General features: G+C 37.1%; 1 protein-coding gene across 1 annotated transcript in view; it reads left to right on the plus strand.

Moving 5' to 3' along the window:
• WDR70 (WD repeat domain 70) overlaps nt 1-14,359 on the plus strand; it is a 353,255-nt gene that overhangs the window by 79,494 nt on the left and 259,402 nt on the right. Inside the window, exon 8 of the mRNA XM_032415162.1 lies at nt 6,106-6,259. Within this exon, the coding sequence (XP_032271053.1) occupies nt 6,106-6,259 (154 nt within the window). The remainder of the gene's footprint in view (nt 1-6,105; nt 6,260-14,359) is intronic.

The raw sequence follows: 14,359 nt of genomic DNA on the forward strand, positions 1-14,359 counted from the left end.
TAGCAGATAAAAGGAGTATCTATTACCCCTAGGGTGGAGATAAAGCATTCAAGTATAGAGGCCCCCCGGGACTGAGATCCAGACATTTTAGAGGACAAAGCTTTGGCTCATTGAATGATAAAGAATTTGTTGTGCTCTGACAGCAGAACTTTCCAGAAACCTGTCTCACCAGAGTCACTGGTATAGCACTGCCAGAGGAAGGTGCTGGGGGAAGCTGCTGGATGTTGCTGACCACCAGGTACTTGAGCAACCTGGCGTAGAGATGCTGTACAGGCTGTGGGAGCCAGACACTAAAGAAGCCATGTGGGCTGCTGGAGCCCACCAGGAGGAGCACACTGGACCCTGCAGTGTCTCTCTAGCACCCTCTAGCTGCAAAACTTCATGCCCCAGGGCAAAGGAAGATTATTTAAAGGGCCCAAATTCATTTTTGCAGAGCAGGCAGTGAAGGGTGAATTTGGAGCTGTGAGGCAATAAATGGACAACTGGCAGATCTGGTGAAACATATAATTTTATAGCTTATTTATGGGGGCCTCCTTCTTGATTTAACATTTAAATTTGGGACCCTGGTCAGAATTTTGCTAAGGACCTCATTCCTTCCCAGCATTTTAGCATTTAGTATAAGGCCAGAGAGGCTTTTCTTTTTAGGAAGGAAGGGCCTGGCAGTAGCCCCACATTTGCTTTTCTAGGTTTCTTTCTCATGAGCATCTGGTTTGGGAGCTTCAATTTCTCATCTACCTTGACCCTTTGATCTGGGGCATTGTGGTGAAATTCCTCGCACTGTCACACATTCTAGCCTCAGAGCCCACTCAGACCTTTGTTTGAATTATCTTTGCATTGGAATTAGTACTTTGAATCAGTGCATTAAGAATGGTTTTTTGAAGAATAAATATTTAAAAAACTATCAGCTAGAATTTCAGCATTTTAGGAGAAATGGTCAGTTTAAATTTTGAGCACTAGTTTCTAGTTAGCAGTAGCTGTGAAAAAAAGCAGTTTCATTGGTAAATATCTAATTTGGATTTGGCCACCAGCCAGGAAGAATAATTCTTTTGTTGCTTAGCCAGATACACTTAAATTTTGATTTTTGTATATATTCTGTTTCTAGGAGACAAAATTATCATGATTAATAGTTTTTTCTGCTAAAATATCCATTTATTTCTCAGCCTTGAAATTATAGACTTAGAAAGTAAATCTAAATAAGACTAAATAGCCTAAAATTTTGTTAAAATTGTCTTAATCATTGAAATTTATTTTATTTTCAGATTGACCTTTTAGGATAAATCAAAGAATTTGACTGTTTTTTTGTCTTTTTTTTTTTTTTTTTTTTTTGCCAACAGAGTTACATTCATAAAGGAAGTTATGAGGACAGTTTAAAAAGACAGATTTTCAGTTTTGCTTTTTGATAGAGAAATTTTATATTTGGGACTTTAAGTTAGTTCTCCAGCAGAATTCTTTATGGGTTTGTGTATTATTATCTGTTTAAGGTGTTTAATTGTTTGCTTTCCATATGTATTTATTTGGTGATTTCTTTTTTGAGAGAATGGCACCTGAGATAGCATATACTTTAAGATTGCTTTGATGTGTGTTACTTTACCATGCCGTCTCTGAAGAATGTTACAGACTGTGTTTTAGCATGGTGAATAAGAAATTTTTACATGGAGAGGTTACTTCAATATTCATTTCTAAATTTGTAACTGGAAATCACATTTAGGGACTGTACAACTGACTTTTTTAGTACTGGTACTATTATCATGCAAATAGACTTTAATAGATTTCATTAGGTTTTCTTTTGTTTCTAAAGAACATTTTGTCAGTATTTCATTTTTCATCTGTTTTATGAGCCAATAAGAATCTTCTGTTGTTCCAAAGTTGAGACTGTTTTATATTTATTTCATATTGTTAACAGCTGCACTTGCTCAGTGCACGAGCCACTAGCCATATGTAGCTATTTAAATTTAAATTAAATAAAATTAAAAATTAAGTTCCTTAGTTGCACTAGCCATATTTCTAGTGCTTGATAGAAACATGTGGCCAGTGGCTAGTGGTTACCATACTGGACAACACAGAGGTAGAGTGTTTCCACCGTCACAGAAAGTTCTGTTGGTCAGCGCTGGTCCTATAATATGTAGAATATATTGCAGTTGTTGACGTGACAGCTTTCTTTGTCTCAGAAGGTAGATTTTTTTCATTTCATAGTCCCAATAATATACTTCGTATTGTTAGCCTTTTATATTTTAGTCATTTGGTGAGTACACAGTGGTATCTCATTGTACTTTTACTTTTGAATTTTCCTGATGAAACCATGTTTGAAAAAAAATGTTTTTAAGGTTTTACTTTTGTCTTTGGCTTTCAGCAGTTTTACTGTGATGTGCCTGGGTGTGGTTTTTGCTACCTTTTTGGGGTTTACAGTACTTATTGAATCTCTGGGTTAGTATCTTTTACCATTTTTCCAAAATTTTGACAGTCACCTCTTTACAGACTGCTTCTCTCTTTTTCCATTCTGCAATTCTAATATGAGACTTTTTCACCATATGTCATATGTACCTTAAACTTTTTCTGCATTTTCCATTTTTTGTCACCACGCTTAAGTCTAAAAATGATCTTTTAACCATGAATTCTCTGCTGTTAAACCCATCCATTAGTTCTAAATCTCAGTGATTGTAGTTTTCATTCTAAAATTTCTGCATATTTCTTTTTTTAATTTTCAGTTTTATGTATGTATTATATACCTTGTCATTTAATTTCTTAATTACAGTTATTTTGTTTTTTTAGATTTTATTTTTTTACTTGGCAGAGAGAGAGAGACAGCAAGAGAGGGAACACAAGCAGGGGGAATGGGAGAGGGAGAAGCAGGCCTCCCGCTGAGCAGGGAGCCCCAAGCGGCGCTCAATCCCAGGACCCTGGAATCATGACCCGAGCCGAAGGCAGATGCTTAATGACTAGCCACCCAGACGCCCCTAATTACAGTTATTTTATTTTTTAAAAAAATTTTTAAAAGATTTTATTTATTTATTTGACACAGAGAGTTAGCGAGAAAGGGAACACACGCAGGGGGAGTGTGAGAGGGAGAAGCAGGCTCCCTGCCGAACAGGGAGCCCAATGCGGGACTCGATCCCAGGACCCTGAGACCATGACCTGAGCTGAAGGCAGACGCTTAATGACTGAGCCACACAGGTGCCCCTAATTACAGTTATTTTTTAAATTCTACAACTCATAAGTTCAATATTTGGTACTCCCAATTTCTGTGAACTTGGATAAAAAATGATTTCTTTTCACTAATCTCTAAATGATGTTTAGCCATTTCCTTTAATTATGAAAGTAGGCAACAAAGTCACAGGTGTACCTGCAAAGTTCAGATGCTTTCATATTATATTATTATTATTATAATAGTCATATTGAAATACACATTGTTTATGCTCATCACTCCTTTGAAATTGCAGTAGTTATTAGACCTGCCTCTATGCATAGTTACTTGATACATTAGTACAGAAACTCACATATGTCACAAATTCAAAAAAATATTTTTTAGTTATTTATGTGATAAATAATGGTTTCCAGTATATGTCTAATGTAGTTTTTTAATATGTTTAAAAAACATACTAAGAGGGAATCCACAGACTTCAGAGTGCAGAATGGTCCAGGCACAAAAAAATGGTTCTGTAGAGTGTAGGTCAGATTGTGTCATTGCTCAGCTCAAAGCACTCCGATGGGTTTCGTGTAATTTCTCCCTGAGAGAACAAAAGCCAAGGTCCTTTCACTGGCTTACGTGGCCCTCCTTGATCTGCATCTCCCCACTTGCTGCTTTCTGACCTCTCCAACTCCTGTTTGCTTTGCTCACTCTGCTACGGTTACACTGGGGAAATGCCAGACACACTTTTGCTGCAGGTCCTTTCTAGTAGCTGTTGCTGCTTCTTGGTCCTTTCTAGTAGCTGTTGTTTCCCTTGGAAAGGGAGAGCAGATATCAAAATATCTTCATAGCCTACTCCTTCACTTCATAGCCTACTTAGTCACTTACTTCCTGACCACTTTACTTAAAACATATATCCCTGTCCCCTTGGTTCACATTCTGCTCTCCCCACTCAGTTTTGTCCCATATACTTATTACAGTTTTTCATATTATGTATTTTACTTACTCATTAGATTAGTATTGATTTTGGGAGTGGGGCTTATCATAGGCTTCTGTTACTGGCAGGTTGGACCTTTGGCAATAATAGGTCAATTTTGCGGAGTTGCTATTGGTCCCATGCATAATTTCCATCCCTTTTTGCACTATTTCACTTATAAGACTACTGCATTAACAGTGGTGTGGATGATGACAAAAGCTAGCTAATGTCAACTGGCCAAGTCACTTTGTCTTTGTGGTTTATTGCCTCTTTCAAAGTTGGTGTTGTCTGGATTAACATGGGATACAAAGAGCTTCGTATTTGGTGTCCACTTTTCCTATGTCTGTCTACATGCATCTTCCCTACACATCCTTGTCTCAATCTCTTGATCTTTTCTAGGGTTTATCTCACATCTTCTGGAGAGCATGTTTCTCACCAATGTACTTGATTTTTTGCTCACCCGATTCAATTAGCATAATGTCATCTAGATCACAAACCAGCATGAATTTCTTCAGATTGTCCAGATGGTACAGGTCCCTTTGGACTATGTTAAGACAAAGGGCCAGAAAATTAATGTAGCCCTGGCTCAAGCATGCATATGTATGCTGCTGTTGGTCACCTGTGAATGTGAACTGTTTTTGGTCTTGCTTCCTAATAGAGGTGGAAAAAGATGCTTTACCAGATCGGTCACCGCATACCACTTACCTGACAAGGACAATAACCCTGTCTTTGTAGGCTGCCAAAGAGGCTTTTTGGCTTTTTTCACACTGTAGTTTTTAATTGGTGATAGTCATCCTCAGCCTTTCATTGTCTTCATTCATTGCATTGACTACACCCAGTAATAGCTATCCAGTTCTAGAGTTGTTTCAGTTCTTAGGTTTCCTGTACCTCTCAAATGCCTGGAATACTACACCAGCCAGTACCTTTCCTTTCACGATGAGCTTTTAGCAGTTGCAGCTGCACTGCTGTAGCATGTCGGGAACTATGTACTCCCTGTGATGGGGTCCTCGTTACTATCCAACTGGTGATCTCATCTTGGAATTGACTTCATAGGACCACTTTTGATACCAACTCTCTCAGGTCAGGTTCACCAAAACCATTCTTTGAAATTCCAGGATTTGCATGCAGAAGGTTGGTTGAAGAGTGCTTTTGGGATTAGCCCCTGAGAGAGAAGGTGCAGGGGAAACACCCTTAGGAAGGCGCAGAAATTGCATTGTCATGTGGTTGCAGAAGCAGCCTCAGCTGGTCCCACAGGGAAATCTGAAGCTGGTTTAATTTTTCCCATGGATCCCAGACTGAAGCAGGGGGCTGGACCGTTTTACTGCACACTGGCCAGGCTGAATGTGGGCTGCTTTGGAATGGTAACATAATCTTGTATGAGGGAGTTTAGGTGTTAGCCACCAGCAGACCAAATCCTGGAAGCTGGGGGAATGAGTGGAGTGGTGAGCGTGCAAAGGATACTGTAGTACTGGAGACATGGAGGAGATGAAAACTTGTTCACACACTTGGCTGTGAAAGGGAGGAGAGAGGATAATCAGAAGAAGTTCCTGAGGAGACTGGAAAGGATGAGATCCAGAATATAGGTATTAGATTTGCCTTGGGCAGGAAGAGGTTTCCATCCACCATTGTAATCAAAGAGGAGGAGGAAGAGAGGTGTTCAGATGCAGATGAGTTTATGACATTAGTGGGAGGAAGTTGAGGCAGTTGTTGTTTGTTGCTTTTGGGAAAGAGCCAGACAAATCAACAGCTGAAAGAAGGGCAGTTGGTTGGGTTGAAGATACCTACGGTGAGTAGATATTTTAATAGATGCTGTGGTGAGTGGGAGGAGAGTGCTAACAGGATAGCCACTAGTGTTGAGGGCCCATTTGAGGTTGATGATCCTGATTTTGAAGAATTATCAATTTGTGCAGTTGTGTGACTTTTTTCTGGCAGTGCTTAATGTAGTGAAAGTGTAAACATTATGCCCAGTGTCTTACAACACTATTTTCTTTTTTCTTTTACATAGCCATCAGATCAAGTCACTACAGTATAGTAACACAGGAGACATGATTCTTGTTGTATCTGGAAGCTCTCAGGCCAAAGTGATTGACAGAGATGGTTTTGAAGTAATGGAATGTATAAAGGGAGACCAATATATTGTGGACATGGCAAACACCAAGGTAAGCATTAAACAAAATATTTATTGAATTTAATTAATTCAGCACACATTTATTAACAATTTGATTGAGTTGCTGTAATTCACCCAAAAAATTAGTGTCTTGTTTTAAACAGCATATTATTATTTCTTACAATTCTGTGGATTGACCAGGAAGTTCTTCTGCTTCATACAGTGTCAGCTGGGGCACTAGGATGGTTTTAATGTTCAAAATGCCTCACTCAGATGATTTATAGTTGGTGCTCTACCCCATGGTATCTATCCTGTTTCCAGCCCTGCCTCTTACCCACAATGTGCATGTGCATATGTGCGTGCGTGCTCACTCTCTCTTTCCACGTGTCTAGTTTAGGCTTTGTAACAGTGTGGTGGACTTAGTGGGGTTTGACTCCTTGCTTGATGACTGGGTTCCATGAAGGATGAACATGGAAACTTCAGATTTTATAAGGTCTGGTTTCAAGTCTTATATAGCATTGTAGGGCCAACTCAAATTTGAGGAGAGGAGAGACAGACTCCACCGTTTGGTCTGTGAATGACAAGATCACATTGTAAAAGATATGGGATGGGAGACATAGATGCAGCCGTCTTTAGAAACAACATACCACGAACCTACTCTGTATTAGGCTTTAGAACAAGAACGAAAGAGGGTTTCATCAACCTTTTATATAAAGATTTTTTAGTGAGATAATAATATTTTGAAATTATATTAAGTATCATTTAACTATAGCTGCATAAATGCTATCAAACTTAATGGATTATTTATAATTACTAACATATCTGTGGGATGTCTGAGTGTAGCTCTAAGCTACAGTTAATGTCTGGGTCTGTTCCATGTGTCCCTGTTCCTCCTTGCACTAGTGAACTGCCTGAGGGCATGTTTTTCACATGGTGATGGCAGAAACACAAGAAGGAAACCTCAACTCTGGAAGCACATTTCAGGCCTTTGCTCATATGTCCATGGACATTCCATTGGCTAGAGCAAATCACATGACCACAGGTATTGGTGGAGAAATTTGCCCAGGTCTTTAGGGAGAGTAACCGCAGTATCACGTGCCAAAGGTTGAGGATACAGGAGAGGTGATGGATTGGGAACAGTAATGCAACCTACCACAGATCTATTACAGTGTCAGTGGATATGGTTGGTGTGGAATTTTGAGCCTCAATTTTACTTCTGACTTTTACTTCTCTTTCCCTGTCCTAGTACATTCTTCTAAAACACTTAATACTCAAGGTTTGTAACTACATCAAAATCTAATAGATTTGATTGCCTAAGAAAATGCAGTGGATCCTCATTATTTGTGGTTTCTGTATTTGCTGAAATGTTTTTGTAACCCCCAAATCCATACACAGTGCTTTTGTGGTCATTTGCAGACATGTACTTGCACAGAGCAGCAAAAAAGAATGTGAAAAAGCTGATGCTCTTTCTTCTTGTTTCAGCTCTCACATTGTAATCAAGTGTCCTTTTTGTGATCTATGTAGTGCTGCATTTTTATTACTTGGGGGCCTTTTGTTGGTGATTTTGCTCTTTAAAATGGCCCCCAAGTATAGTGCTGAAGTGCTGGAGCACTGTCTGGTGTTCCTAAGTGTGAAAAGTCCATGATGTGCCTTGCAGAGAAATACATATGTTAGATAAGCTTCATTCAGTCATGACTATGAGTTCAATGTTAATGAATCAGGTATATATGTTAAATAATGTTTCTTTAAACAAAAACATAAAGTTATATATTGATTAGTTGATGAAGATATGACTGGCTTGTATGAACCCAACCCTGTATTGGATAATTCAGTATTTACAGAACTTTATAGATCATAATTACTGCAAATAATGAGAATTGGCTATAATCTACATGCTCTAGTTGAACTTTTGGAATAAATTAATATACTATGTTTCAAACTGCCCTCTGTTGAAACCCAGTGAAGTTCCTCTCAACCCTAAAGAGGATCACGGTCTCATTCATTTTTTTGTGTGACTAATTGTTTATTAAGTGCCCAGTGTTAGATGATTCAAATAGAATTCATATATAGTTTAAGCATACGATTATATTCAGTGGTGGCTTCAGTAGTTTCTTTTTTTCATGTATTTTATTAGAATTTCTCATTCCCTTCTCCTTAAAATCATTGCCCCTAGGATTCCACCAAAGATGATGTTGTGAGAGTGATGATGGTAAGGAAAGAAAGCAGATAGGTCTCTAGGTCATTCTCCCTGTCTTAAACTTAGTTCTGCTTTTATCTGCTTTATTTGAAGCTTTTGGGAATCCAGAATTATTTAAGCAACTGGTCTATGGAAATGAAACCTTTAATAGCTTGTATTTAATTTATTCTCTTTTTAGTTTGTGCTTACCATCGACAGCTGAGCAGGGTCGGGCCTGGTTAGTACTTGGATGGGAGACAGTATTTCTTAAAAAGTATGAGGAAGAGAAGTTTTTGCCAGTCTCTAAGCTCTTCTTAATTATTTCAGCCATTCAGGGCTCCTTACATTATAGAAACACTAAGACTTTGTGGATTTAAGTTTTAGCTAATAAAATTTCAGGAAGAAAGGAATCCGTTTAGTTTTGTTTCTGGCTATTTCTGCAATTTCAGACTTATAGTACATATAGTACATATAATAAGATGATTAGGAAAGTAGGACAAGGATGGATAAGCAAGTCTGTGAGGAAACACAGGAAATCAACATTAGCATGTTAAGTTACCAGCATATTAAGTTACCAGAGTTATTTTTTACCTCCTTGGTTAAATATATTCCTAATTATTTAGTTGTTTTTGATGTTATTGTAAATGGGATCATTTTCTTTCTTTCTTTTTCAGAAAATTCATTGTTAGTGTGTGAAAACCTATTGATTTTTTTTAATGTTAATTTTGTGTTCTGCAGCTTTACTGAATTTGTTGATTAGATCTAAGAGTTTTTTTGATGAGTCTTTAGGATTTTCTGTATTTAGAATCATATCATCTGAAATAGAATTTTACCTCTTTCTTTTATTTCTTTTCTTGCCTGATTGCTCTAGTTATGACTTCCAGTACAGTCTTGAATAGGAGTAATGAGAGTGGGCACTCTTGTCTTGTTCCTGATCTTAGAGGAAAAGCGTTCAGCCTTTCACCACTGAGTATGATGTTGGCTGTGGGCTTGTCATATATGGCCTTTATTATGTTGAGATATGTTCATTCTATGCCTAATTGCAAATCATATATCTGATAAGGGGTTAAAATCCAAAAATATGTAAAGAACTCCAACAGCTCAATAGCAAAACAAAACAAACCCAATTAAAAAATGGGCAAAAGGACCTGAATAGACATTTTCCAAGGAAGATGTACTAAAGGCCAACAGGTACATGAAAAGATGCTCAACACCACTAGTCATTAGGGAAATGCAAATGAAAACCACAGTGAAATATCACCTCAGCCTATTAGAATGGTCATTATAAAAAAGACAAGAGATAACAAATGCTGGTGTGGTTGTGGAGAAAAGGGAAACCTTGTGCACTGTTGGTGGGATTGTAAATTGGTGCAGCCACTGTGGAAAACAGTATGGAGGATCCTCAAAAAATTACAAATAGAGCTACCATATGATTCAGCAATTCCCCTTCTGAGAATATATCCAAAGGAAATGAAAACCCACGACCTTGAAAAGATATCTGCACCTCCGTGTTCATAGCAACATCATTTGCAATTACTAATACATGGAAACAGCCGAACAACCTAAGTCCATTGATGGATAAGTGGATAAAGAAGTTGTGATATATGTATATATATAAAATTCAGCCATAAAAGTGAGGAAATCCTACCATTTGCAACAACTTGAATGGACCTTGAAGGCATTATACTAAATGAAATAAGTCAGACAGAGAAAGACAAAATACTGTATGATTTATTTATATGTGGAATCTAAAACAGAAAAAAACCCAAACAACCTCCCCGCCCCGTCCCCCGCAACAAACCACAGAGTCACAGAAAAGATGAGACATGTGGTTACCAGAGGCAGAAGATGGGGAATGAGGGAATTGGAAGGGAGTAGTCAAAAGGTACAAATTTCTAGTTATAAGATAAATAAGTACTAAGGGTATAATTAGGGGTATAGTGTACAACATTATGACTATAGTTAACACTGTATGATATACAGGAACGTTGTTAAGGAGAGTGAATCCTAAGAGGTATCATTACAAGGAAAACTTTTTTTTTACTTTTTTTCTTTTCTTTATATTTTATCTGTATGAGATGAGGGATGTTAGCTGAACCTATTGCGATAATCATTTCACAATATATGTAAATCATATTATCATGCTGTATGCCTTAAATTTATACAGTGATGTATGTTAATTATTTCTTAATAAATCAGGAAAAAAATTTAGTTACCATTATGTAGAAAACTACTATATATTGTAACTACTGTAACTTCCCCCACTTGCCTAATATCTCCATTTTGATTTCAAAATCATGGTTAATATTTACTTTCTTCATTTCCCAGAAGCAGATGTAATTAATTGACTATTTACTTGTCTAGGAAATGTTACTGATATCTTAACTGCAGTCTTTGGCTTGAGTAATAGGTTTTGGAAATGTAAGAATTATTATTTGAAAGTAGTAGATTTCATGGGACAGTTTTTTTCCTTAACTTTTTAACCTCTTTTCTGAATTGCAATAAATAGGACATTAAAGGAAACAATTATATATATCTGATCTATTGTGATTAAAATATTATGTCCTTCAAATATAAACAGGACTCTCTGTTAAATTGTTATATTGTTAAATTTATATCTCTAATCTTTACATCATTGTGTGTGTATGTGTGTATTTTTAAATGTACTTGTAGTGGTACAGAAATGCTTTTTTCTGTCATATACTACAACGCAGTTCACTATAGGGAGAGTGATTGTACTTATACCTTAAAAAAATAAAGTTAATTGGGTTTCTAACAGTAATTCCTGTCAACTCTAAAAAATTTGGAAAAAAATTACTCATAATTCTACTACCCAAATATAATCACTAATAACATTTGTTTCTGTATGCCTATATTTTCCTTATGCATCTGAAAAGATGTTTTTCTGATCAAACCAGGACATTTACATTAGTTTATTACTTGGAACTATGTTTTGTATGTTCTACAGTCTTGGGATTTTGTGCAGATGCTCCAGGGGCTGCAGTAAGGTGAAAGGAGAGGCGTCAGGATAGGAGTGAGGATCAGGGGGCCTTCCACTTCAGTCAGAGGAGTTCTGGTTTTGTCTGTTTTATGTGTTGGAGTTTTTCATAAGATAACCTTTGAAAATTAGGTTGGGCTGCTTTTTTAAAATATGAGGATCCCTGGGCTGGAGTTCATGGGATTATTGGTTATTTTATCTGGGGAAAATAAGACCTTACTTCTCTAGGTTTAGACGAGTAATACTAAATCCAACAAAAATCCAACTGAGTAAATTTGAAGATCTAATTATCTTTATTCAATGATTTATGAATTGGGCAGCATCTAATCTAGCAAATAGAGGTTATGAGGAGCTGTACAAAATGGAACTTTTTAAAGGCAGAGAGAGGGTGGGACAAGGAACTTACAAATAGAAAAAAATGGATTATTCCAGCAGGATTATACCTTCTTTTGGGGGAACAAAGGGGTCTGTTGGTTGGATTACCTCACTGGTGCTGATCAGGAAATTCCAGACTGACTAGTTAAGATTACATTCCTGGGGGGTTTGAAACTGTACTTAGGTTAGGTACTAAGTTTCTTTTTGGTGCTGTGGGCTTAGCATAAGTGATTCCATTTTGGGCCTGTTGTCTCTCTCTCTCTCTTTTTTTAACATTAGGGAAGTAGGACAAGGATAAGCAGGAATCAACCTTTAAGCTATTCAAAAGCATACTTTAAAATCTGTAGTTATATTGTCATCTAAAACTCATTTATTTTAAACCAGAATATTGGTACATTACTTCCAATCAGAGAGTGTTTTCCTTTCTTACTTTGAAGTCTTACACACTTTGCCTGAGATTCAGATTGGGGCTCTTTGGCCTAGAGCCCACAAATGTGTGACTATTAAATTTTGATTCTTCACTGAGAAGTATTCGTATACATCAAAACTCCATAACAAATCAGTATTAAGTTAAATTAAAAAGTGTTTTCATAGATTATTAATAAGTGAATGCCCATGATTATGATCTTATAATTTCATTTATTAAACTTCCTTTTATCAATTCATCTCGGGTTGATATTGTTAAGTGAATTTCCTTTGGATTGTCTTCAACCCTTTTCTTTTCAACATCAAAACAATTCTGTTACATTTCTTTCTTAACTACATGATGAAATTGGGAAAGGACGGGCTCAGGGGACCCTAGAATCCTTGGACCTTTAACTGGACAATTTCTCCACGAATGTACTGTAATTATGGAAATTAGAAGCTTTATAAATAATTACAGGAAAAACATGTTTTCAAATAACTATGTGAACTATTCAAATATAAATAAAGCTATTCTGATATCCAGCCACTCCAAAAATTTGCTATTGCAAATTTGGAGATGAACATATTAGTCATATCCTTTTAATGGTAAATCCTGTTTCCTAAGAAGTAAAACATTTTAAACTGTGAATTCTAGGTATAGTTTTGTTTCTGAAAGCAGTTTTAACTGATGGTTTTAACCACAAATATAAACTCTAAAAAGTACGGTGATTGGAAGTACATTGTGTTTCTTTCCAATTTCTGAATATTTTCAGAGCTTTTTATCTAATAGAAACTCCCTAACACTGGTTTCTGTCCTTTTGACATATCCCCAACACTTTGGGGATGATTTCTTACATTCTGGTACAACAAAATGTTCTTGGCTCATCTTGTACTTTTCCTGCTCTGATGTTACCCATTTCTCCATTGATCCATGGCTCCTTTTAATAGAGAATTCTGTTTACAAATCTGGATCTGGGCCCTGGGTATGTTCACTGATGCTGGGGTGTCATTGCTTCTAGACTGTTTCAGGAGAGCGAGCTGGAATGGGAGATCAACCAACTATGTGTGTGTGTGTGTGTGTGTGTGTGTGTGTAAAATCATGAGTTCACACTGATACATCCAGTAATCCTAATCTAACTTCCTAGCCTTTCTCCATTCCATATTTGTATTTCACTTCTTCAACAGTGAGAAGTTTGGTCTCCAGCATCATCACTACTTTCATTCATTTGTTCATTGCTACCATTCATAGAAAGTAGTTTCAGAATTGCTACACTCCTAGTCCTGGTTGTAGGCAGAATTCTAAGAGGGCACCCAAGATTCTCTGCTCCTCCCCTTGAGTGTGGATGTGAACTATGAGCAGGATGCAGTACTCCTATGATTAGGTTATATTGTATGGCACAGTTAAGAAAGAAAGATTATCTTCAGTGGTTTGAGCTAATCAGGTGGGCCCTTAGAGGGATTGAGCCTTTCCTGGCAAAAGAGATGTGAAGTGTGGGAGGGATTTGACTTGAGGGGAGAGTCTCTGTTTCTGGCTTTGAAGTTGTAAGCAGAACTTACTTGATGAAATTGGGTATGTAGCTAAGGCAATTTCTGAACAAAGTGTTGAGGGTACTGCCTGATTTCTTCTTGCTGCTTATAGGAAAATATGAGAGAATAAAGTTAAATTGAAAGACGTTTTATTAAAAGGGAACCAGGACTAGATGATTTAGTTAATTTTGAGCCTATCTTAGATGGCAAATAATGTTAAAATGAAGAAATTGCTTCCAAAAATGTGGTTCAGAGAAGAAACCAAGAGCGTACATACAACCTTTTGCTACAACCTCAGAAAGATCATAAGGTCAGATTATTCAGTTACACTGAAGGCTTTTTCAAGAAATTAATGTATGCTTCATAGATTTTCTCAACCAAGCCAGGTGACCTCTAGGAAGCTTAAGAATATTACTCCTTAGCCATTTCAACAGGAGTTACAGATAAAGGGGATTATTTTGCAAAGATTTGCAGGCATAGCTTTTGTCTAATTTAGATTAAACATGAGAAAGCTTCTCATTTGTTGGCTTTGAAGATGGAGGAATCCGTGTGGTAAGGAAGGCACACAGCTTCTAATCACTGAGAGCAGCCTCTAGCTGACAGCAAGGAAATGGGCATCTCAGTCCTAAAACTACAAGGAACTTGGATTCTGCCAGTGACCTCAGTGAACT

This window comes from Phoca vitulina, unplaced genomic scaffold, assembly GCF_004348235.1.
Source record: "Phoca vitulina isolate PV1807 unplaced genomic scaffold, GSC_HSeal_1.0 scaffold17, whole genome shotgun sequence".
Classification (NCBI taxonomy): Eukaryota; Metazoa; Chordata; class Mammalia; order Carnivora; family Phocidae; genus Phoca; species Phoca vitulina.